General features: G+C 41.0%; 1 protein-coding gene and 1 long non-coding RNA gene across 3 annotated transcripts in view; one reads left to right on the forward strand and one right to left on the reverse strand.

The window, feature by feature from the left end:
* Positions 1-18,353, forward strand: part of LOC138176574 (uncharacterized) — an 80,673-nt gene extending 62,320 nt beyond the window's left edge. Inside the window, exon 3 of the long non-coding RNA XR_011172343.1 lies at positions 18,124-18,353. This is a non-coding gene — a long non-coding RNA (uncharacterized lncRNA). The remainder of the gene's footprint in view (positions 1-18,123) is intronic.
* LOC138176573 (PDZ and LIM domain protein 4-like) overlaps positions 1-25,843 on the reverse strand; it is a 148,706-nt gene that overhangs the window by 72,616 nt on the left and 50,247 nt on the right. For both annotated transcript variants that reach the window (XM_069107354.1, XM_069107355.1), the window contains exon 2: positions 1,809-1,960. In XM_069107354.1, coding sequence (XP_068963455.1) covers positions 1,809-1,960 — 152 coding nt within the window. The remainder of the gene's footprint in view (positions 1-1,808; positions 1,961-25,843) is intronic.

Genomic DNA, 25,843 nt, shown 5'->3' on the forward strand with positions numbered 1-25,843 from the left:
ATATATATATATATATATATATATATATATATATATATATATATATAGAGAGAGAGAGAGAGAGAGAGAGTTTTGTTCCTTCCATTTGCATTGCTATAGTCGCTGTGTATGTTGCTTTCCTGCCTCTAATTACTTTGCATTAATTTGTATAAGACTTTAGACATAGCTTCCCATTTTAACTAATTCTTCTTGCTAACTCAATGAACTCTGTTGATATTTTGCTAAAAGACGACCAGTATACCATAAGCAAATTAGGAGAACAAGAAATAGTTTACCTGTCAGATCTATGGAGAAAGGAAGAATTTATGACCAAACAAGAGATAGAGAACATCGTGAAATGCAAAATGGATGACTTTTATAACATTAAATTAAAAAGTTTTCGCACAAACAAAACAAATGTAACCAAGATTAGAAGGGAAGCAGAAAGATGGGAAACAATTTTTACAGTATGTATTTCTGATAAAGGTCTCATTTCTCAAATATGTAGAGAACTGAGTCAAATTTATAAGAATATAAATCCTTCCCCAATTGATAAATCATCAAAGGACATGAACAGGCATTTTTTCAGATGAAGAAATTAAAGCTATCTATAGTAATATGAAAAAATGTTCTAAATTATTATTGATTAGAGGAATGCAAATTAAAACAACTCTGAGATACCACTTCACACCTATCAGATTGGCTAATATGATAGAAAAGGAAAATGATAAATGTTGGAAAAGATGTGGGAAAATTGGGACACTGATGCATTGCTGGTGAAGTTGTGAACTAATCCAAGCATTCTGGTGAACAACTTGGAATTATGCTCCAAAGGGCAACTAAACTGTGCATACCCTCTCATCCAGAAACACCACTATTAGGTATGTATCCCAAAGAGATCATTAAAAAGGGAATATGTGCAAAAAAAGCATAAATATATACAAAAATATTTATCACAACTCTTTTTGTGGTAGCAAAGAATTGGAAATTGAGGGAATGCCCATCAGTTGGGGAATAGCTAAACAAGTTATGGTATAACCTGGAAACATTTAAATGAACTGATGCAAAATGAAATGAGCAGAACCAAGAGAACATCGTACATAGTAACAGCAACATTGTGCAATGATTAGCTATGACTGATTTATCTCTTCTCAGCAATGCAATGATCTAAGACAATTTCAAAAGACTCACAACAGAAAATGCTATCCATATCCAGAGACAGAACTATGGAGTCTGAATGCAGATCGAAGCATACTATTTTCACTTGTGTGTGTGTGTGTGTGTGTCCCCTTTTGTTCTGTTTCTTCTTTCACATCACTGATATAGAAGTATGTTTACATGATTGCACATGTATAACCTATATCATATTGTTTGCTGTCTTGGGGAGTGGGGATGAGAGGGAGAAAAAAATTTGGAACTCAAAATCTTATAAAAATAAATATTGAAAATGATCTTTACATGTAATTGGGAAAAAATAAAATATTCCTTTAAAAAATGTTTAATAAGCTCACCAGAAAAAAAAAGTGTGCCTATGACACACTTTAATCTGTATTTAAAAAAAAAGACTTCCAGTACACTGAGTATCCTCTAAATTCAACATTCTGGGGACATGTTCTGATTGCCTGATGACAGCTGAGGCTCTGGGTGATACCATTACGGAGTCCCCAGCAGTTCAGTGTGATTGCATTCATCAGTCCTTCTTCCCATTCGCAGACCTGGGGGTATAGATAGGGTAGAACACAAACTTTGCTAACTCTATCCCCTTGCCAAAGCCTACACTGATGCTGATTCTACGTATTGGGCTCCCCCAAGTCCCAAAAGTTCCCTACCTGTTCACAGAGAGCATCAACTGGTCCAGACACGCTTTAATTTTGTTCTGGGCCTCCAGGTGAGTCATGCTATCTACATCCTCCCCATTAATGGCCTGGATCACGTCTCCTGGGCATAGGTTGGCCAAGACTGCCTTACTGCCAGGGTTTATCTGTAGGAGAAGGAAGACAGGTCACTCACTTCCTGGAGCTGAAAGATCGCAACCCCCATCCTCTCAGATCCTATCTTCAGAAGCTGGATGTGGCGGCTCCTTATTTTATACCAATGTTGTTAAATTCTTGCTGTTGGGATATTTTTTTACCCCCCTGAAAGTTATTATCATAGAGAAAATCCTTAGAGTGGTCCTGTGCCTGTTTTGGAGATCAGAAAACTAAGGTACAGAAGGGAATAGACTTGCCCAAGATCACTCAGCTAGTTAGTGGTATCTAATGACTCTGAAATCAAGCACTCTTTCCATTGCTCCACACACTCCCAGGCATTTGTTTTCCAAACTGAGAACATCCACAAAAATACTCAGCTGAGCTCCTTTGATCCTTGTATAAACTGTTGGCTTCAGGCAGGGGTCTGTCTGGTCAGCCTGGGGAGAAAGGCAGACAGGGGCAGGAGGGGATGGAGATGGTCTCCAGATCCCTATAGATCAGCCCTTCTCATAAAGCAGTAACTGTCTTCTTGGTTTGCAAAAGCAGCTGGTGGTCTAGGTAGAGACACAGTTTATTATTCCTCTATGGATTCCTCACCCCGTTTATTGCTTCCAAACAACAGAGAGTACCTCTGTTGCCTTTGATGGTGTTCCCCATGCATGGTGATGATGCACAGATAGAATCTTTCTAAACCCTAACAGTTTCTCTAGCAAACAGCTCACAAAGAAGTGAGAGGGTCATGATTAATTTAGACTGTGCATGAGTACAGATATACCCTTAAGGAAACGGAGAGTGAAAACAAAAAGATCAGAGCTGGCAAAGAACTGGGAGAAGGGCAACACCAGTAAACAGTATGGCTTCATCAATTCCAGGAAGACTGGGATGAGAATAAGAATTGATATATCACCAATATGTCCTAAGCACTATTTACAAATATCTCATTTGATTTTCACAACAACCTAGTGAGATAAGTAGGGCAGGTAGGTGGTGTAGTAGATAACATGCCAGACCTGGAGTCAGGAAGACCTGAGTTCAAATTCAGCCTCAGACTCCTGGACAGGTGCTCTCTCTATTATGCCACCAACTGCCTCTAAAGCATGGACAAAGATTGCTTTCCATTAATGTCTTGGGAATTTCCAAGATGGACCTAGAAGAGTTTGGATGCATCAGGACTCTTCTAATACCTACAGCCAAATGCAGCAAGGACAGAATCCTGAGAGCGCCCACCCTGGAGTCAGGAGGATCTGAGTTCAAATCAGACCTCAGGCACTGCTAAGTATGTGATCTTGGGCAAGTCATTTAAGCCCAAGTGCCCTGCCTTCCCCCCTCTAGGGGCAGCTAGATGGTGCCGTGGAAAGAGTGCCAACTCTTGAGTCAGGAAGATTCATCTTTCTGAGTTAAAATCTGGCTTCAGACATACTAGTTGTGTGACCCTGGGCAAGTCACTTAACCCTGATTGCCTCAAAAAGAAAGTTGTCTGCTCACATCTTTCCTTCACTGTCTGCATATTTCTCAAGACCATTACTATTAAAAATGAAAGCATAAGACTTTAGGCATGGATCTAGAGCTAAAAGGTGACTTAGAGGCTATCTGATATGACCCTTTAATTTTACAGATGAGGAAACTGAGGCTTAGAGAAATTAGGTAACTTGCCAAAGATCACCAAGTAGTGAAAAATCAAAGGAGGAATTTGAACGTAGATCCTCCCTTTCCAGAACGAGTGCTCTGACCATTATACCATAGTCTCCCGGTCCTTTGGTTCAAAAATACAGCTCTATCTCTCTATTCCTGTTGTGATCCCTGCTTTCTTTCTGTCACAACAAGTCTGTGAGGTAGGCATTTATTTGACAAATCACAGAATTATGCCTGTCTCTTTGCCACAGCAGCTGAACCAGATGGTTTAGAGGATAATTGCTTGATCTGGATTAAATCATGACTCCAAGAGGAAAAAAAAAGTTGAGACCCCTAAATCTTAAAGCTTAAGGAGCCTGTTTGAGCACAGGGCTAGTTATTGACAAATGGGCCCAGCCTGAATAGCATGTGAGTTGGAGGAGACAACAGCCCCTTTAGCTAGGAGAGTGAGAAAGTGTGAATAGCTCAGTGCAGCCTGCTTCATTACTGGACAGCTCAGGAGCCAGGTGCCGGAAGGGTTTGCTGACAGTCTCAGCCATCTCAGTAGGATGAGGAGGGGGCTTTTGTCCTCCTTGCCTTCCCTCAGCTCAAACGATTTCGTTGTAAAACCACTCACTGACATACTGGGGATGAGGAGCATATGTGCCTTAAGAGTCAGAGCCAAAGTTTTTTCTCTAAAACCAGAGTCCGAGCTCACAGAAGTCATACACTGGGAACCCAGTCTTCTGGGAGAATGAGGATGGTCTTGGTCTAAAAAGCACAGCCTCACTGAGACCTGTCCCTTGTCTTCAGTGACTGAATGATGGCATGGGAAAGCCCAACCCATGCTCTCCTTTCTTGGGGAGGTTCTTACAGGTGACATGGGAGGGTTTGTCTGAGGCAGAAGCCAATGGTCTGACGTCAGGAGATGATGGCTGTAGGAAGCAGATTTGTCACCAGATTGCTGAACACCAATAGTATATGAATCAAGCCCCCTCTTGTCATCCATGCCCTCACTCTTGTACATGTATACCGGTAAATACATATACTCCAGTACACATGAGGTCCAAGTGTCTTTGATTGGAGATGAGTTGTGGGATGAAGTTCTATGAAGCTTACTGCCATACCAACCCAATCATTCAACTCTGATCCTGGGGTCACCTATGACATTGTTACATGCTTGCTCAAAAGGCTAACACAATCTTACTTAGGGCCCTCTGTACTTTATCCTGGTCAGACCCCAAATGAAGTAGTTGTCAGTTCATAGGGCAACCAGGATGATAAAGAGACTGAAATACCAAGACTGTTATCAGCCAATTACTCAGCAAGCATTTACTTAGTACCTATAAGGGCTAGAAGCTGCAAAAACAAAATTGTCCCTGCCCTCGAGGAGCTTCTATTCTGTTACATAAGGTAACATGCACAAATACAAGTAAGTATATGCAGAATAAATCAGGGAGAGCACTAGCAGCTGGGGGTGGTCAGGAAAGACTTCACATAGAAGACTGACCAGGATACCAGGGATTCTAATCTCTTGGAGGATCTAAAAGGATGATAATAACTGGCATTTATATGGCACTTTAAAGTTTGCAATGTTTTTTACATACATTATTTTATTGGCGCACTAACAGTGTCTATAATTTCCATTTTACAGATGAGAAAACTGAGCTTTAGAAAGGCTAGATGATTTCTTTATGGTCACACAGCTAGTAGCAGAGGAAAGATTTGAACCCAGGTCTTCCTTACTGTCTTCCTGTCTACTTACTTCCAAGCTGTTTCTCTGGAGAAGGGATGACCAGGCTAGGAGGGAGTGGTCAATATGTGTCCTAGGGTATTTGAAGAGCTGTCATACGGAAGAGAAGTAAAGTTTTGCTTGACCCCAGAGGGCTGAAGTAGGACTAATGGAGAGAAGTTGGAGAGAGAGAGAAAGAGACAAGAGACAGAGAGACACAGAGAGAGACAGAGAAACAGAGACAGACACCAAGATAAAGACAGAGAGACAGAGAGTTAAGAGACAAAGACAGAAAGACCGAGAGAGAGAGAGAGAGAGAGAGAGAGAGAGACAGAAAGAGAGAGACAGAGAGAGAGAGACAGAGAGAGAGAGAGAGAGGTATTTAGGCTTGATGTTGGGAAAATCTTCAGAATAATTAAGAACTTTTCAAAAATGGAACAGACTGTCTCAATAGACAGTGAGTACCACATCACTTCAGGTCTTCTAACAATGGCTGGATAACTACTTCCCAGGTATGCTGAAGAAGGAATTTCTGCTCAGGTGGATTTTCCATTCCTTCCAACCCTGAGATTCTGGGAAGTTCTATTCTGAGCCAGAGGAAAACTCTTTTCTAAAGGATGGTTAGCTCATAGAAGGAATAGATCTCTTTAGAGAGGGTTTTCTTTTTCTTTCCTTTCTTGAGTTAGTGAGTGGTATTTCATCCAATACCCTTCCCCCTCTTTTCCCCATGGGCCCTCTCCACTCCCTCCAGAGCAGAGGGAAAGTCCCCGAATGGACACATTTGTTCCTTTGTAGTTCAAAAATGTTGGGAACTTGATAATTGTGCAGAAGGGGGCAAAAGGAAAATACGTTATCCGGTCACCAAAACTGCAGAGAAATATGTTAAGTAGATATCTAGGCTGAAGATGTGAATTTGGCTTCTGGAATTTTTCTGGAGAGCATTATGTTTAGGGAGCTCAGCAAAGAATGAACAGGGCCCACAACAAAGGACCCAGAATAATACAGAGTTCACTGTAATGTCACTTTGGGGCTTTCAAGAGTGCTGGGCATAAAATCAGAAGAGTTCTCAGTTTGCGTCCCACTTCTGAATGGACACACATGTTCAGACAGGGCCAATGTGTTATTTTAAGGGAAGATTTCTTCATTGAGAAAGGGGTAGAATTAGTGGCTAATAATAGAGCTGCAAGAATAAAATGAAAAAATTCAATAAAACATTTTTAAAATACACAGAAGAAAAAAGAAATTCAGAAAGGGACACAGACAGAAATTTTGTTATGACTGTGTTAAGTTTAATATAAACTTTCTTTAAAAAACAAACTGCACATGAGAGAAGTTTATAGTTTCATGTAGTAATATTTTATAGTTTCATATTTATAATATCTTAGTATACAAAAAATTTCTCATTCTTTGTATACTAAAATATTCATGTCTGAAGATGGAATCAAAATTTTAAAAGGCAATTGATTTAAAAATAATGAGTCCTAGACTGGGAGGCCAGTGGCCAAGAGACTGGGTTCTAATCAGTCCTAGGCTTTCCTACTAATTTGTGTTGTGTGGCCTTAGACTAGTCCCTTCCCTCTTTTCGAATTCAATTTCCCCATCTGGAAAATAAGGACATTAAGGCTGTGTGACAGGATTCTCCCTCTCTTCCCTGGCAGTCTGTTTTCCTTTAATAACTAAGCATACATTTGTGCAATCTACTCAAAAGGCAGATAACTTGTCCCCTGTGAACATGGCTCATTTGACAATCCTTCCAGCAGAAACCTTGTGGTGCAGAGGAAGGAGCTGAACTTTCCTGTTATACTTGGAATTGTGCGACCCAAACTCCAGCTCTGCCATTTATTCCTTGTGTTACTTTGAGAAGCCATTTTGATCTCCCGGAGGCTCAGTTTCCTCATCTGTAAAAAGAGAACACTGGACTAGATGATCTCTGAGACCTCTGACAGCTCTTAACATAGGATCCCAGAATCCGGTGATCCTTTATTCTCCTTCATCTGGATAAGCACTCTGACCCCAGCCACGACGTAGGAAACCATGGGCAGAAATGTCACCTCCCAGGTCCATCTCACAGTGACTTTGGTCAAAAACTGGCTCTAGTTGTTTCCAATTATGCTCTTACTTTGTTCCAGGTGCTGCTTCCAGGCTTCAGGGGAGAAGGAGAAGCCTGGGAGGTGGGGGGTTTGGTTCATGATGTGGGTTAATCAGCAGTGAAGGGTGGGAGCTGATGGGGCTTCAATCAGGCAAGTAAAGGAAGAGTGAGGATTTAGGATTATGGGGAATCCATGGTGTCTGAGCCACAGACCCTGAACTTCTGTCTGCAAGGTTCTTACTGGGGTGGGAGATTTCCCTTCTAAACCTCTAGGAAGTCCAGTCTTAAATCTTAGATTTAGAACTGGAATGGACATTGGGAGCCATTTATTCAACTTCATTTTAGGATGAAGAACAGAGGGAAGAGACTTGCCCAGTGTCACACAGGCGACAGAGATTTGAAACCAGAAACCTTTGAGTGTTCCTCCATCCTTTCCTTGTCTCAACTCAGATGTTGGGCTGGAAAATTTACAGAGCCTATTCACACACACACATGGACCCTGAAGAAGTGAATGCATAGATCTTGACACACTGAGAGAAGAGTGACAATCATGACTAAAAGTGTAGAATCACTAAGGCTATGTGGCGATGTGCGCCACCTTGGACAAGTCACTAAATCTCATTAGATCTAAGTTTCTTCATCTGTAAAATACATGATTGAACCCATTGGCCAGTGAGGTCCCTTTCCACATCTAAATCTAGGATGCTTTACTTTTCTGGGAACAGGAGGGAGAAGCTCCTCTAAGTAAGTATTGGGGAGGAAATGAGGCACAGACACTCGTCATTTGAGGTCCTTATTCATCTCCATTTGATCCAGGAAGGGGACTCCTACCCTGGCACAGGTGGTGGGCTCCCCAAATGACCTTGAACTTCCCTCTCTGTGCCTCAGTTTCCTCACCTACCAAACAAGGTAAATAACTGCCGAGTTCACAAGGCTGTTGGACCATGCTACATGTTGGAGGAAGGGGAGAGGGAGGGTGTTCCTGGTCACAGCCTTCTAAAATTAGGACAGTTTTTAGTTTTCCTTTGTGGAAAAATGGGGGAGGAAAGGGAGAGGGAGACTGGTCTCACAAAGATGGTGAGGCTTATTTTGCTAAATCTGCCTGATTTTTCATTAGTTATTCCAACTGAGAAGTGTTTCTCTTTCTTCTGATAGAGGAGTCAAAACTAGCACAGTGTGGGGTCAACAGGAGCTTAATGGACCTTCAGCCAGACTTTTAGTCATGACTACGATGCCCATTCAATCAAGTTGCCTGAATTTTCACCATTAAATCAACATTTTTGTGGTTGTTTGTTTACATACCCTCTCTAGATGCCTTGTTAAAATCACAATTATACAATAGGATGAATCACTAGCTAAGGGAGGAAGAGAGATACATTTGAAAATGAGGGTGGTGTGAAATGAAGATATTAAAAAACAAGATTTTTAAAACAATTCAGTTTTTCCCAACCAGGGGGTCCACCTAGTCCCTAGAACAAGAGTATGAGTTTATTAGACACTTTCGTGAGAGTCATGGGGCGGTGGTGGGGGTAGGGAGGTGAGGTCACTGAAAGAGTGTTGAAAGGAGAAGTAGAACATGTATAGGAACCTATATCAAGTTCCTTGCTTTCTCAATGTGGGAAGGGAGGAGGGGAGGGAGGAAGGGAAAGAATTTGGAACTCAAAAAATTTTTTAAAATGAATGTTAAAAATTGTTTTTAGGAGTGGCTAGGTGGCACAATGAATAGAGCACCAGCCCTGGAGTCAGGAGTATCTGAGTTCAAATCCAGCCTCAGACACTTAACACTTACTAGCTGGGTTATCTTGGGCAAGTCACTTAACCCCAACTGCCCTGCCTTCCCCCCTCCAAAAAGCAAAAAAAAATGTTTTTACATGTAATTGAGGGAAAAATAAAATATTAAATTAAAAAATAGAAAAGAATAGCAGTGAACTTGGGAGGCAAGTAGTGATAACTTCACCAACAGTCCCTTGTCTATACCCACCCAGCTGTAAAACACAGAATCACAGACTCTGAAAGCATTTCCATCAACCATCTGTTTGCACTTGTCCCTGAATGAGGACCATCTTCTACAACCTTCCCCACAGACCTCTGGTGAAAGGGAAACCAGTACAACCCAAAGCTGTCTATTCCATTTTGGGGCAGCTTTAATTATTAGAAGGGTTTTTTTTTCTTCTTATATCTAATTTTAGGCCTGTCTTATAGCGGCCATCTGAAAGGTTCTAATTCTCCTTTTACAGGACAGTCATTTAACTACTTTCAAATTGGCTACCTTCCTCTCCCCATCACCTCCAGGCACTTGGCATGGGCGCGTGCACACACACACACACACACACACACACATCCAGGAGGAAGTCTCTTCCTAGGTATGGCCCTTGTGGCTGATCCACCAGCTTGGCTGGTGTTAACTCATGATTTAATAAAGTAAAAAAGGAAATCTGTGACCAGGTATGAGGATATATCAAGGGTGACCTCTGTGGTACTAAACTCTGCACATGGCCTGGTAAGACAAGGTCTTCAGTTCCCTCATAATACTGGTAGGCCTCCCTTGGACACGCACCACTTCACCAGTGTCCTTCCTAACATGTATTGTTACAGGGGATGGGGTTACAGTTGTGAAGTTTGGATTCAGTCAAAGGGCAACACTTGATGACCTAGAGGGCCACCTGGGCCTTGAAGTTGCAGGTTCCCCACCCCTGGTTTAGAATTCAACACATTCCTTACTCTAGAAATGGCCTAAGACTGAGTTCAGCTGGCCTAAAGCCTCCCTCCTTCTGGACGCTCTACCTCTCTTAAGGAAGTGTAAGTTCCATCAGTCTTTTTGGCTGCCATGATGTTTTTTGACTCATATTAAGCTTACAGTTAGAAATGTACTCTTCAGGGAAAACCACCTCTTCAGGGGAAAAAATACATACACACCACACTTTAAAATCTAATCTCAGTGCACAGCAGAGAACAAAAGAAAACTTATAAGGAAGCAAAGAAAAGATGGACAGTTCAGAACACAAAGTGTAGTATTTATTTTATAGGTTTTCTTGAAATGGAAATTTATTGCTATATATTTTGAATCCTTTCAAGTTGTGCTGTGCATATAGCAATACTTTTTTTTCCCTTTTCTTATTTTGTATTAGTTTTAATATTTAAGTTTCTAATATATTTTTCTTTTCTTAAAAATTTAATTTCTCTTATTAATATTTTCATCATCTTTTTAAAACTCTAGACAATCAACAAAACAATAAATTAAGCCCTGATTGGTAGCTTTGTTATAATGTATATAATATTATATTATTATAGTATTTTATTATTCTAATATATTTATATTACATTAATATAATAATTATAATAATGTATGTATTATGTTGTTATTTTTATTATAGTATTTTACTATTTATTATTATATTAATATAATAATGTATATATTATAATATATAATAATATATATAAAATATATAAATGGTCATAATGAAAATTTAAAACTTAGTTTTCAAGAGCCAGTATGAGCTGGATCCAGCAAACTCCTATTAAAACCTTCAGATCTTTTCTACATTAATTATCTAGCTATTTTATCCCCATTTTGAACTTATAAAATTGTGTTTTTCTTTTTCTTTTATTTTTGTTTGAGATTTTAATGATTCTAAAGTCAAACACCAAAAAACTATTTCCATACACCCAGCAGAATACAAAAGAGATTCTCAATCAACTTCATAACCCTTTCTTTTAAACATATAATAAATTCCCCAAGATACATTTTTGTTTGTGCTTCTTTCTGAACTTGCTTCCATTATCTTCTGGGTATCATTAGAAATGTTTAAATGGCCACCTTCTGGGGGAAATTACTATTGCTAACCCTCCATTTACTCTTCTAAGCTGCTTTCTCTCTTTCTAGTTGTTTCTTCCAGAGCATTTATTTCATTTGTTATCTCTTGCTTTATTTCTTCTAGGTATTTATTTTATCCTTGGAGAAAATCCTTTTTCCCCCCTTTGAGTCTCTGTTTACAGTTGTTACAGAGTTAGATTTGCAATAATTTCTGATATTGCTTAGTGTTTTCTTTGACTGACTAATCTTTCCAGCTTCAGTTTCTGAACTGGAGCATTGTGTCAGGGCCAGATTCCTCCTCCTCCTCCTCCTCATCCTGTACTTTTGAATGGGGTGGTTTGCCCTGCCCCAAATCTCCTGGATTCCTGTGCTGACCACCACCTCCCAGGCTTAGGCTTCCCTGGATCTTTGAGCCTCCCAGCACTGGAACATCAGGGCACTCTTTGGCATCTTAGGACAGAGAGTTAGGGACCTCAGCCACCAGGGTTCCTAGACTGTCTGGGTCTGAGCACTGAAACACCGCACTATCTAGCAACAAGATGTCTGGTGCTATTCCCAGGGACTTCCCTGCCCTACTTTCAGCCTTCTGACCATCATGGGGCCTTCTGCACCTGCTGTGTATAGACACAAAGCCTTACTGACTATATACCTTTGCTATCACCCATGAGTTTCTGGCTAACTTTTTGCTCAGTTTTGGGGTTGAAGTCACTTATTTTACTTTTCTCATTGGATTTCTTGATCATTAGTCAGTCTGGTTTTTCTGGGCTAAGTATATGAAAGCTGAGCAGTGTCTGCCTCCTATTCAGGTAATAATCTTGGCAAGAAAACATGAAATTGTTGGGGGTTTTTTTTACCTGAACCCATGCATAGGACTTTAGATTTATCTGTCTATTGGGTATTTTGAATTGGACATCCTATGTCATCTCAAACTCAGCATGTCCAAAACAGAACTCACAATCTTTTCTCTCAGATCTACTTCTTTCCTTAAATTCCCATTCTCAATCAAGAGAACCACCATACTTCTAATTCTATGGGCTCATAATCTGCATGTTATCCTCAACTGTTCAATCACCCTCACTACATATGTCCAATCAGTTAGACATTAATCTCATCATTTCTACCTTCATATCTTCCATATCCAGTTTAGGCTTTCACCTCTCACCTGTTCTACTATATTTGCCTCCTAACTGGATTCCCTTTCTCCCTCCAGGCTCTGCCTTCTCTAATCCATCCTTAATACAGCTGTCAAAGTAATTTCCTTAAGCACAAATCTGGCCATGTGTAGCAGCAAGCCTCCTCAGGGTTTGCTGCCAATACAGGTTCTTGGATCTGCTTTGATAAAGGAAAGCAACTCAAAATGGGTTAACAAGCTTACTTTAATCAGTCAAACATGTATCGTTTACCTAGTTCAGGGGGAAAAGGTCAGCACCCCGAACTTCAGAATACACAGACAGAATTATCAAGTCAGAGAAACAGATCAAGTAGACAGATTTCCAAACTGTCCAACCATTACATCCATACCAAATCAACATCTGGGTTTCAAAGCCGGGGGGCTCTGGAAAACGGCTTTTCCAGAATTTCATCTGATCAAATCACAGAACATTTCTCAAAGTGAGCCCCCAAACAAAGCCTCACATCAGGGCTTCTATAACCTTCTCCTGGCTCAGAGAATGTAACAACCTTTTGGACCCACTGGCCAATCAAAAAGTATCTACTGAAAAACAAGCCTCCTACCCCAGGCTCCAGGTGCACTTTAGCCTAGGGGCAGGGAAGATCTTTAAATTTACATTCGCATTACACCATGTCACTCATCTACTCAATAAACTCTAATGGTTCTATATTACCTCTATGATCAAATATAAACTCTTCTGTTTGTCATGTAAAGCCCTTAATTACTTGACTCCAATCTGCCTTTACAACCTTTTTAACATTATTCTTTTTCATGCAATTCAGTCAAGCTAGACTTCTTACTATTGCTTACACATAGTACTTCATTTCCCTCTCCATGATTTTCCAGTGACTGTCCCCCAGGCCTGAAATCACTCCCTCTTCACCTTCACCTCTTAGAATATACCTAGCTTCCTTCAAGGCTTAGTCCAAGTGCCACTTTCCACATGAAGTCTTTCCTGGTTGCCCCAGCTGCTAGTTTCTGTCCCTTCAAATGACTTTGCATTTATTTTGTAAACCTCTATATATGAATATATGGTCTCCCTGAGATATAAGCCCAAAGGCAGAGAGAATTTTTTACTGTGATCTATCTCCATTCCTGGGTGTTTAATAGGCACTTATTACTGATTGATTAATCCCTGTCAAATTTGATCTCCTTAGCTTTGGCCCAGTGTCCTAGCCTGTCATTTTGGATCTAGTCATTCAATGTGTTAGCTTTGGATCCTAACTCAGTGTCAGTTGCAAATTTGATAAACACGCTCTCCCTGCTTTCATCCAAGTCACTGATAAGAATGTTAAACAGTAAAGAACCAAGGACAGATCCTCAGACCTTCTGCAGAAACCTCTTTTCAAGGTGAATGACCCAACAATGACTCCTCCTCCCAGTCAGTTGAACAATTCCAAATCTTCCAAACTGGCCTATATTTCACCTTGTCAACAAAGATAGCATGAAAGGCTTTTTCAGGTGCAGGTAAACTGTTTTCTACAACATTCCCTATTGATCTAACTAGCATACCTAATGAGAGAAATCAAGACTGATTTTTGACTAAGCTATGCTGACTTTCAGCTTTCTAGATGCTCATAAAACATGCTTTAAACAATATCTTCTATGAGACATACATTTTTGAACAGGGATTCTATGTGGATGTTTAACTTGCTTATGCATATTTGTTACATGAAGTCCTTTTATTTTCTTTTTAAATTGAAGGGGTTTGAAAGAGAAGAATAAATGCTTGTTAATAATAAATAAAATAAAACAACAACAATATGTTCTAGGATTTTGCCATGAATTATAGTCAAGTTCAATGTCCCATACTTTGTACATTCATGTCATCTTCTCTTTTTGGAAAATCAGAATATCTGACTTTATCGGGTGGCAGCACTTGTCCTATTTTCCATGGTCTTTTTTTTTTCCTTGGTTAACAAAAAAATAAGTTTATTTAGCTTTAACACAGCAAGTATATATAGTATACTTAGTTTGGGTAGACACAAACCCCCTCATATCCATATGGAAACTCATCAAAATGTAGTTACTTTGGGCAACCATCAAGTTTGAAGGGCATTGACCCTGTGTAACTGGGACCTTTTATGCCAGAGGTCACCAGTAAACTGTATCCTGGAAGTACAATCTGAGCCTCATCCCCACTCCCAGATCAATCAAGTTCCATGGTCTTTCAAAAACAATGATGGCTCAGTCATTCTGTCCCAAGCTCTTTCAGTACACTGGGATGTATTTCTTCTAGGACCAGGTAAATTGATGGCCGCTCAGTGTTCACTTAACTTCTCCTAACCCTCTGTGGTTTCAGTCTCTTATTAATTTGGTTTTTTTCCTTGGCACTTGGATCAATAGTATCAATGGAACTCTGATCGATACAATCATCATTTGATTTTAGATAGTACACAGAGAAGCATGCCTTCCTCTCTCCTTTTGGCAGAGGGGTGGTGTACAGTATTAGAAAGATGGAATGAGAAAATATCAGACAGGGCCAACAGGTGCCTACTATGTGCCAGGCTCTATGCCAAGGCTACAAAGAAAGTATAAAAAGGTCCCCTCCTCAAGGAATTCACCATCTAATTAGGGGGACAATATGAAAACAACTATGTACAAAAATGATATAAACAGCATCAATTAGAAATAATCTCAGAGGGAAGGCACTAGCATTGTAGTGACTAGAGAAAGGCATCTTACAGAAGCTAAAATTTTTGGGTGAGCCTTTAAGGAGATAAAGATTGGTATATTTTGCTTAACTTTGTTGCAAGGGAAGGTCCTTTCATTTTTTATTTTTGACAGGGATGTGGAATTGGGAAATAACAGCAATGATTTTTTTTTAAAGCATCAATAAAACATTTATTTAATTTTTTCCCCCCAGAAGTCTCCTCCTGGCACATTTGTACTCCTCCCTATGCTTTCCATTGCAAAGGAAAAGAAGCCAAATATTTGGAGATGAACACTAGGTTACCAGGGCCAGGGTTTCCTAGGTTCAAGTACCTCCCAGCAAATTCCATCCTGACCCACCTTGGATGAACTTTCCTCTGTTTACATAGCCAGCAATAATTGGGTTTAATAAACTTTCTAAATGTTAAATGTATGTGTGTATTCTCCCCTATTCTTATCATTTCTCCCTCAATTGCATTCTCTCAGCTCCAGTTTTGTCACCTTCCTTTCCCTCCTACCAGCCCAGGAAAGCATTATCAATGGGTCTTTCCACAAGGCTGGCTGCAGCTGCTAATGTGTAGACTGGGTCATCTTAACTATTTGCCCCTGAGACAGAACACATTTCCTTCTGGAGTCATGGATGTGTGTGTGTGGGGGGGGGGGGGGGGGTGGAGGGAGGAGGTGGGGAGAGAAGGCCTTGAGAGGTCTCTAGTTTAAAGGCAAGGCCCTCGCTGTGTCTGCTCCCACTAGCCTGATTAAATAAAATAAACAAGGAACTCTGTGAGCAGGTCCAAAGATAAATTGTCAGCATCTTATCTATGCTCTGCCGTGCCTTGTCGTCAGCTTGTTTACATGGAACATTTGTCTCTAGGAGTCTGAAACCTTAACCTTGCTTCCCTCAGCAACTACACCACAAGCTTGCTGGGCCCATCCTTACAATAGGGGAATCTTTCATGAGGAAGAGTATTTAAAATCAAAACACTCATCATGAGCCCACACAGGGAGAGAAGACAAGTTACAACTCAACCTAGATTAGCCTCTGAAGCAGACTGATAAACCTCTGTGGGAATGAGCTAGTGGCCAGGTGAAGTTGCCATAGGGAACTGAATCCTCTCCCCAGAAAACACACAGTTTTGTGAAAAAAGGGATCGGTACCTCTTCCTCCCAGCACCTTCCCCTCTGGACTTCCATCTAGGATCCACAAAATGAATAAAAAACAAAGGTATTAAAAAAGGAACTCCAAACACAAGTGGTGGAGGGAGGTTGGAGGAGCCCTCTGATGAAGGAAACATAGTTAATGGAGCAGGGTTCATTTTGGCTCCACTGTGGTTCAGGTCACGGATTAGAATGCACTTTGTCTGATAAAAGGGTCTCACCCAAGGCCAATGCGCTCCGAAAATCTTTGGTTCCTCCTCTTTCCTGATTTCAGAACTCCAGCTCCTTGCCCTAACACCTCTAAGAGTCCCTATTCCAACTATTCTTCAAAAATCCTGGCCTCTGTTCCATCCTCAAGTTCCCAGAATCCTTAATGACCTTAAATAAAAAGATATTTTTCAGACAAGAAAGTGAATGTCATATCCTCCATTTCCCAGAATAGCTGCATTTCTCTGGAGGTACGGTAAGCTTCATCTTCACTAAAGGGTGGAATGGAAAAGAATACTATATTTGAAGGTTAAAGGGTTTGAGTTCAGATTCTGACTATATGACTGTGGGCCAGTCACTTAAACACTGTACCTCTTTTTTTTCCCTGTAAAATGAAGAGGTTGAACTAGCTGGCCTCTGAGGTCCCTTTCAGCTCGAAATTCATTATCTTATGACTCAAACAAGACTCTGTCTTGTGCTAAGGCTGGCCATATTCAGTAGAGATAGGGAGTACAGAGAGGCTGGCCACACATGATGAGTCAGCGGATAGCAGGAGAGTCCCAATGCTGCCTTTATACTGAAAATTTCATTTATACCCTCATCATTCAATGATGTCATTGGATCAGTTTTCATTAGAGACATAGAATGGAAGGGCACGGCTTACACTTCCAGGGCATGATTAGAACAAATATCAAAGGGTATACAGAGATCTAAATATTAAATCTTAAGGGTTCAGAAGCCAAAAATGGCCTAACAGCAAAGGGCATATATAGATCTTTGGCTATCACTAGACAACTGGGTGGCCCAGTGGATAGAAAGGCCTAGAGTCAGGAAGGCTCAACCTTAGACATTTACTAGCTTTATGACGCTGGGTAAAGCACGTAACCTTTTATCTGCCTCAACTTTAGAAACTTCAACTATAATATGCAGATAATAATAGCACCTATCTCTCAGGGTCGTTGTGAGGATCAAATATAGTAGATTTTCAATCATTGTTTCACTCCTTCTCTCTTTCTTTTCTCTCCTTCCTTCCCTCCTTCCTTCCTCCCTCCCCTCATTCCATCTATGCTGGTAGGTGCTTAGGAATAAAATACTGGTTCCCCAGTCTCCCGAATCCTGGGGTTACTGAAATTCCATTCTTAAGGCTAACATTATCTGGACCTGGAAGATATGAAAGCCACAAAAATGACTGAGTCTGGGAATCTATGAGAATCTAATGATACAGAAGTCTGAGAATCTACTTCAAGGGTACAGAAAAACACATGGGAAGCAGTCGGTATCTTTACTTTGTGGTTCCCAGGAAGACAGCACTGATGAAATGAAGGGCTAGGACTGGTCACCAGACACAGTTGTATATTCAGATGATGGGAGGTAGAAGGCCTAAAGAGCAGAGACAACCCAAGGTTGTCAATTTGGTGACTCTAAAAGTACTCTATGAGGCAGTATGGCACAGTGGAAATGCCACTAGCTTGAGTCAGAGAACCTGGTTTCACATCTGACCTTTGACATAATCTATCTTTGTATTCTTGAGCAAGTCAGTCTTCCAGGGAACTCAGTTTTCTCCTCTGTAAAATGAAGGAGTGGGGTGCAATCTCATCAGGGCCCACCACTGCAGCTCTGGCCTCCATTATTGTGGGACCAAAGGTTTTGTTTTGGTTTGTTTTGAATCTTTCCCAGAGTACTTTCACTCTGTTGAGTTCCAACAAAAAATTATCAGTCATCTTCTATTTTTCTTCCTTTCAGGGATTCACCAAAGATTCCATTTCTCTAAAATACATTTCATTGTGAAATCCTTTTGAACTTTGAAGGAACTTTGATCTGGAAGGCAGTGGATCTCAGTTCAGCAGACAGCATCTTGCAGGAAAATAAGTGGACAAAATGACGTGGACTTTGGAAGGGGATTAATTATGTTGGATCTCAAGTCTGTGATTTCAAAGTGCATTTTTCAACAATAAATAGCCAACCAACTAAAATGCCTTTAAATGCATTTTCTTCCCCTGGAAAGGCAAATAAATGCAGACTCTGAAGGTGTGCCCTGAATTCTTGTGATTTCTTCATTCCTACACAGAAAGTAAATGCTGTGCCTTGTACCTAGTGAGTGCTGGATAAATACTATAGATGGGTTTGTGGTTGATAAGATTGACTGGGAAAATTAGTGAATAGCTGGAGACTTAATGAATACCATTCCCCTGCCCTTCATTCCCATTGTTTATCTTTCTAGGGATAATCCCATGGCAGGACACTAGCTATATCATATTCTCTGGGTCTCAGTTTGACTAGATGATGTAAAGGTCTTTTCAAGCCACTATGATCCTATGACCCCAACTTGGAAAACACCAGGTATAGAGAGTTCCTGGGAAGGAGATTGGAATGAAACTCCATCTGTCCCCTTGTCTCCATGTGGGTTCATTGATGTTATAGCTCCAGCTCCCAATCATCACATTACACTAAGAGATGGCTCCCCAGAGAGGAAAGTATTGGGTATGCTGACTCTGAATAGTGTGAATAAGAGAAGGGAAGACTGGATCAGTGAACCCCGAAATGAAGGGAGCTGTAGTTCTTACTCACTCTTACAAAGGAGAAAGTGAGAAGTCTGGAGTTAAGTAGCCCTGGCATTAAATCAGAGGATTCATCTTTGGAAAATGAGGAAAAATCCCTGAAGAGAAATTTATACTCTGTCTGCTACAGAGAGAAAACAAACAACTTCCTGTTCTGCATGTTCAAGTAAAATAAATAGAGTGAAGCTGGCTTATAGAAAAGGAGGACTTTGCTACTTTCGGTCCAGCTTCTGACCATCTGTGAGCGCAGGATTGGCACTCGATTTGATTAAACTTTCTTATGAGTCAAATCCAGAAGGTATCTCTTTAGACAAGTCAGTTGGCAAAAAAAGGGACCATCAATTATCATTTTCAAAAGAAATTTCTAACTGATGTGTAACAGCACGTGTAACATGTGACACATAAAATGTTAAAAGTCCTTCATGGGCCAATTGAAGTGTCACCTTCTCCAGGAAGTCATTCCTGATTTCCCATCACCACCCCCCACACACATCCCAGATAAAAGTGCTTTTTTCCTCCAATAATTTATTGTACTTTGCCTGACATCTTCTTTGTATGTCCTTCACTCTCCATTGTATCACAGTTACATCCAGCACATTATTGTCAACTCCTTGTGAACAGGGCTTATGTTTCCTTTTGTATGTCCTCTGTCCTACACAGTGCCTTACACATAGAAGGTGCTTAATGTTTGTTGAATTAAATTGGACATTAAATTACAAAGATATTTACATCTTATCCTTAAATTATATCACTAATAAATCTTGTTTGACCTGGACATGTGAATTTATCCCTATGGGAAACTTCCAGTGTGGAAATTTCCTGCCCCAGTATAGACTAGTAATATGTCTAGAACCCAGACTTAAAATTACTTGGGGCATGAGATGACCTGATATTATTCTGAATCTGATTTCAGGTACAATTGTTTGCATTGTCATGAGCTAATAGTCTATTATTCAAGGGAGATGCCATATGCTCCCTGGGGGGAATGCGGTTTGGGAACTATTAGAAGTGGACTATGTATGGGTAAGGCTAAGAGGACATCCTGGCATGGCCAAAGGTAAGAGACTCTTGACTCGGTTTCCCCATTTTGTCACTTTCTTTTGAACAGGAATGCTTCCCACCTGATTAAATCCTGAGTCTGGCTTTAGTGGCCTAGAAATGGGAGTGAGACTTCATATGATTGACTGTTCCAGAAGCTTACCTATTACTCCTACCTGAATTCAAATAGAGCTAAGGATACTTTAACCTTGTGTCCCTGTGTTGAGTCATTCTGGGCCCTTAGTCTTGGGTCTGGAAGACCAGTTTTGATGCTGTTATGGCCATGTCCCTGCTCCTTCCTCTCATAGCAAGTTTCTTTTATCATGGCAGGAGAACAATACAAATTTGTCATTTCAATAAATATCAGGTTAATACTAAGACATCTGAATTACTCTAATAAGCTGTAAGTGGGAAAAATCTTGTTTTGATCCAAATTTGTAGTCATTCCATGGTCTAAGCAAGAGTTAAATTACTGCTTGAACTTGTCATGTATAAGTTTAAGTTCCTAAAGTATCTCATTCTTTAAGAATGATGTGGGAATAATTAGACAAAGATAAAGGAGCTTGTGAAACAAGCTATTCATTTGTGAGGTTAAAATGAGAAACCTCTTTTGTTTTTCCTCATCTTGACTTCTGTCACTCTGCTGGACATCTATGACTGTGGAGGGGAGAGTGAGGCCAATGATGTTGCACAGCCCTGCCTTCCTTAATCCAATTCCCTCAAAAGTCAAGATGTCACTGGTCTTCTTCAATAATGAAGGATCAACAACAACTTGGGGCACAGAGAGGTGCTAGAAATTTCTCGGCATCACTCAGTCAGTAGAAGTCAGATATAGGATTTGATCTCAAGTCTTCCTGACTTCAAAGGTAGCCCTTGATCCACTAGAGCAGGGGAAGGGAACCTGCAACCTCAAGGCCACATGTGGTCTTCTGGGTCCTTGGTGCAACCTTTTGACTGAGTCCCAGTTTTACAGAGGTTCACTGTTGCTGCCTCTAACTCTTTCTCCTTATATTTTAAATTTTGCTATATTTGTTCTCTAACTTTGATTACCCAAATTAGTTTGAAAGCAGAAATAAAATTTTTAATTCTTCAATTCAAGAAGCTAAGTTGAATTCTTATACTTGCTCTCTGAGCTGGAGGCTGAGACATGGGAGGTTGTATTTGGGGGAAAGGGGAAGGGACAGAGAAGTCCCCAGCTATAATCAATGTCCAAGCCTGGGCAGATAGTGTGCAAGTGGTATTGGTGCATTGGGGAACTTTTGCTTTTAATAAGCACCCTCCTAGCTCCTGAGCTGAGCACAATGGCCAAACGTGAGGTTCATTTAAACAGGCTTCTGCCTCCATCTATATCCACTCCACACACATACAAAACCTAGTACCAGAGGAACCTTTCAGGATTTGTGCAAGCTACCAAATAGTGATCTGAGCTCTCCATGGAGCAGGAGTCACTGGGGAGGAGGGCAGATTCCAGCCATTTGGACCTAGTCCAGTTGGAACCAGTATCTGCAACCACCTTAGACCCACAGGAATCAATATTAGCTATTTATGTTTATAGAAAGCTCATCAGTGTTCTCAGAGCAAACTATCACTTCTCACTGAAAGCTTTAGCCTCCCTTACTGGAGTAGCATCCAAAATCATAACTAGGAATTATTTTTTTTTACCATCTGGGCCAGAAAGCTGGTGGGAACAGTTTGACTGCAAGTAAGTTTGTCTACTTGTGACAAGGGCAGAGAGGGTCTATTCTATAGAAAGTTTGGTCCTCAACAGAAGGAGAGGGAGAACCTAGGAGAATGACACCCTGGCACAGTCACAAGATCCTTGTTATATTGAACCCCAATGGAAATTGTGGAAGACAAAAGGCCAAAGAAGGACACATTAAAAAAAAGGATAATGAAGTCTGAAAAGCATAGACCAGGGAATTTAACTGTAGTTACTGGGGAAAGTCTAGAATCAAAAGGATGATTAATGAATATTTAGAAAGAGAAATGGTAACCACAAGGAGCTAGCATGACTTCATCCAAAAAAGTCATGCCAGGCTAACCCCATTTTCTTTTTTGGGCAGGATTATAGACTGTGAAAGGGGTATTTAGGTGGCACAGTGATCGGAGTGCTGGGTCTGCAGTTAGAAAGACCTGAGCTGAAATCCAGCCTCAGACCCTTACTGCCTCAGTTTCTTCATCTGTAAAATGAGCTGGAGAAGGAAATAGCAAACCATTCCAGGATATTTTCCAAGAAAAACTGCAAAGGGGGGTCACAAATTTTTAGACACAACTGAAATGACTAACAGCAACAACAAAAAATAGACTGTAAAATGCTTTGCTGGGGTCTAGGTAAACTATATCTACATGCATTCCTGACCTACCAAGATCTCTCATGTTGTTTGCTCCAGGACCTGTGATTAGAGAGATGCAGTCTAAATGATAGCATAGGCAGGCAGATTCAGAACTGTCTGAATGACCAAACTGAAAGAGTAATCACTAATGGGATGCTACAGACTTGGAAGGATATCTACAGTGGAATATCCTTGGACCTGCGCTGTTTAACATCTATATTAATTATTTTGATGAAGGCACAGATGGCATGCTTATCAACTTTGCAAATGACACAAATCTTTAAAGATTAGATAATGACTGCATAGTTGTCACAAGGGAGGATTCTATGCAAAGGAGTCATTGGGAAGTAACAGTGATACTAATATATACACATATTATACACACAGAGATAGATATAGTTGCTTTTTTTGTTTTACTTTTTTGGACGGGGGAAGGCAGGGCAATTGGGGTTAAGTGACTTGCCCAAGGTCACACAGCTAGTAAGTGTGTCAAGTTTCTGAGGCCAGATTTTAACTCAGGTCTTCCTGACTACAGGGCCCATATTCTATTCACTGTGCCACCAAGCTGCCCCCTAGTTGCTTTTTTTTTAAAGAAAGGGCAGCTAATATGTTTGGTTCATGGATCCATGATCCAAAAATACTTCAACAGTCTGGAATATTAGGCTACATCTCTGAAGATAAAATTTAATTGAGATAAATGTAACATTCAGGAAATCAACTTCATAAGTATAAGATAGAAGTCACATAATTAGAGAACGGTTTGTCTGAAAAAGTATTCAGCCATTTTAGTGCACTGAAGACTTAATATAAACTAACAGTGTAATGTGCCAGCCAAAAAGAATGTGATATTCAGTTGTATTCAAAGAGGATGATTCTGTTCCACTCTGGCCTGGTCAGACCAAACCTGAAGCATCCTTTCTATTGCTAGGGGGCACTTATCTTGCAGAAGAGAGCAGCAGAGGACAGCACACAGGTGCTAGGCCTGTAGGCCATGCCATAAGAGGACTGTTTAGTCTGAAGAAGAGAAATCTTTGAGACACAACGGCTATCTGAGCAGTGAAGACCTGTCTTATGGGGGGCAGAGGGGATTTTATATACACACACACACACACACACACACACTCACACATATATGTATATAAATATATAAATATGCATATGTATAATGACTTGTTCTGCTGGGTCCCAGAGTACAGAACTAAGAGAAATGGGTGGAGATTGCAGGGAGGCAGATTTAAGTTCCATGTAAGAAAAAACTTCCTAACAATTAGAACCGGAGGAATGTGGAATGGACTGTCTTTAGAGGTAGACCCCCACCATTTACAATCTCTAGTTGAAGGCTGGATGACCACAGCTTTTACTAGATGGCCTGAGAAGTCCTTGCCAACTCGAGATCCTATAATTCTGTGACTAAACTGTGTATCTTCCCCAGTGGATACCAGCTGCCTGCCGTGAACTGCCCATCTTCCGCATTGTCCGCTCCTCAGACTCTTCAGCCCCAGTGCATTGCTGACTCTAATCCCAGTCTGGCACAGTCACCCCATTGTAAACAAAAGGCTGGTTTCACCTGAAAGTCAAGCCAGTTAGCTCATGGATGCCTATACCAACCTAGACAGGGAAAGAGTAGCTAAGGGTGCCTACACCATGGAAAACAAATTATTGCTAAGATTTAACAGGAGCTATTTGAGAAAACCTGAAACCCTTACTCACAGACTGGCAAAGGCCCCAAACCAAGCCTCAAAGCCATTTCCTTGAAGTTAGCACTAACTTGACAGAGGGGGGATCTTTTTTTTGTTTCACATCAGCACCAGGCAGGGTGCAGACTGTGAATAAATAGGATCTTGCAGGATATTAAAACTTACATTCCATGTGGAAGCTGGAGAAGCCACAAAGGAATTGGCTTAATCAGAAAGCTGCTGGGTGAAAAGAATTAGCAATGAAAATCTGGTTTATGGAGGGACAAGGAAAGCCCATGAAAGGAGAAAAAAAAAACAAGGATTGATCAAATTGCTGGACCTGATGAGGGAGGGCTGTGGGTGGAGTTTGGGGTGACTGAGAAGCTCGAAATAATTTAGCACAGTTGCAGCCTCTACCCCTGGTCAAGCAATCACTCCGATTGAAAAGCTTGCATTTGGAGACTGAGGACTTAGGTTCAAATCCTACCTTGGTCAGGTAGACTTGGTAATTGTGTGACTTTGGAAAGTGACTTCACCTCAGTGGATCCCAGTTTCCTTATTTGTAAAATTGGGGGTGGGGCTCGAGGACCTCAAAGGTCTCTTCTAGCTCTAAAATGTTGGTCCTATGATCCTAAGTGATTTTCCCAAGAGCGTAGTAATCTATCAACAAGCATTTACTAAAATACCCTACTATGTGCTAGGTATTGGGCCCTAGGCCTTGGGGACAGAAAGACAAAAATGAGAGTTCCTGGTACAGGTTCGCTGATAAGTAAATATACAAATAAATTTACTGTGATTAGAATGGGAGGGGGGATTCTCACTACTGGTTAAATCAGAGAAGGTCTCATGAAGGAGGTGGCCCTTAAACTGGGCCTTGAACAGTCAGCAGTATCAAGAAGTAGAGGTGGGGAGGGAGAAAATTCCAAGCATGAGGGAGAACCTCAGCAAAGTCACAGAGGCTGCAGATAAAGTATCTGAATGGTCTTCTGGATTAGTTAGAAATAAGCCTAGAGCAAAGTTCAGTGCTCGTGGCCAAGTCTAGATACATTGAACAAGCACCAGATACAAGGCTCTGTGCAAGGCCCTGGGGATACAAAGACAAATTGATAAAGAATTCCTGCCAGGAAGGAAAAAAGGGAGAAAGGAAGGGAGGGAGGGAGGGAGGAAAGAAATAAGGAAATGAGGGAAGGAAGGACGGAAGGAGGGAGAAAGGGCAGAAGGAGGGAGTGAGGGAAGGAAGGAAGGAGGGACAGAAGGAGGAAGGGAAGGAAGGAAGAAGGAAAGAAGGAAGGAAGGAAGGAAGGAAGGAAGGAAGGAAGGAAGGAAGGAAGGAAGGAAGGAAGGAAGGAAGGAAGGAAGGAAGGGAGATAGGAAGGAAGGAAGGAAGGAAGGAAGGAAGGAAGGAAGGAAGGAAGGAAGGAAGGAAGGAAGGAAGGAAGGAAGGAAGGAAGGAAGGAAAGAAGGAAGGAAGGAAGGAAGGAAGGAAGGAAAGAAGGAAGGAAGGAAGGAAGGAAGGAAGGAAGGAAGGAAGGAAGGAAGGAAGGAAGGGAGGAAGGAAGGAAGGATAAACGCATTTATTAAGCATCACCTATGTGCCAAGCACTGTGCTAAGTAAGCCCTTTACAATGATTATCTCATTTGATGCTCACAATGTGACTTGCCCAGGGTCACATATCTAGTAAGTGTCTGAGGTTGGATTTGAATTGAGGTCTTTCTGACTCCAGGCTCTATGGATTGTACCCAAAGAAGCCACCTAGCTGATTCTTTCTAAGTGGGGGGGGGATGGGGATGACATTTACATAAACAAATACATTGGACAGAGAAAACACAGAAAACTAGGGGAGTTATGACAGGTTTC

The sequence above is a fragment of the Petaurus breviceps genome, unplaced genomic scaffold (assembly GCF_028583685.1).
Source record: "Petaurus breviceps papuanus isolate PSGF00001 unplaced genomic scaffold, PetGlider_PUasm1.0 89984, whole genome shotgun sequence".
Classification (NCBI taxonomy): domain Eukaryota; kingdom Metazoa; phylum Chordata; class Mammalia; order Diprotodontia; family Petauridae; genus Petaurus; species Petaurus breviceps.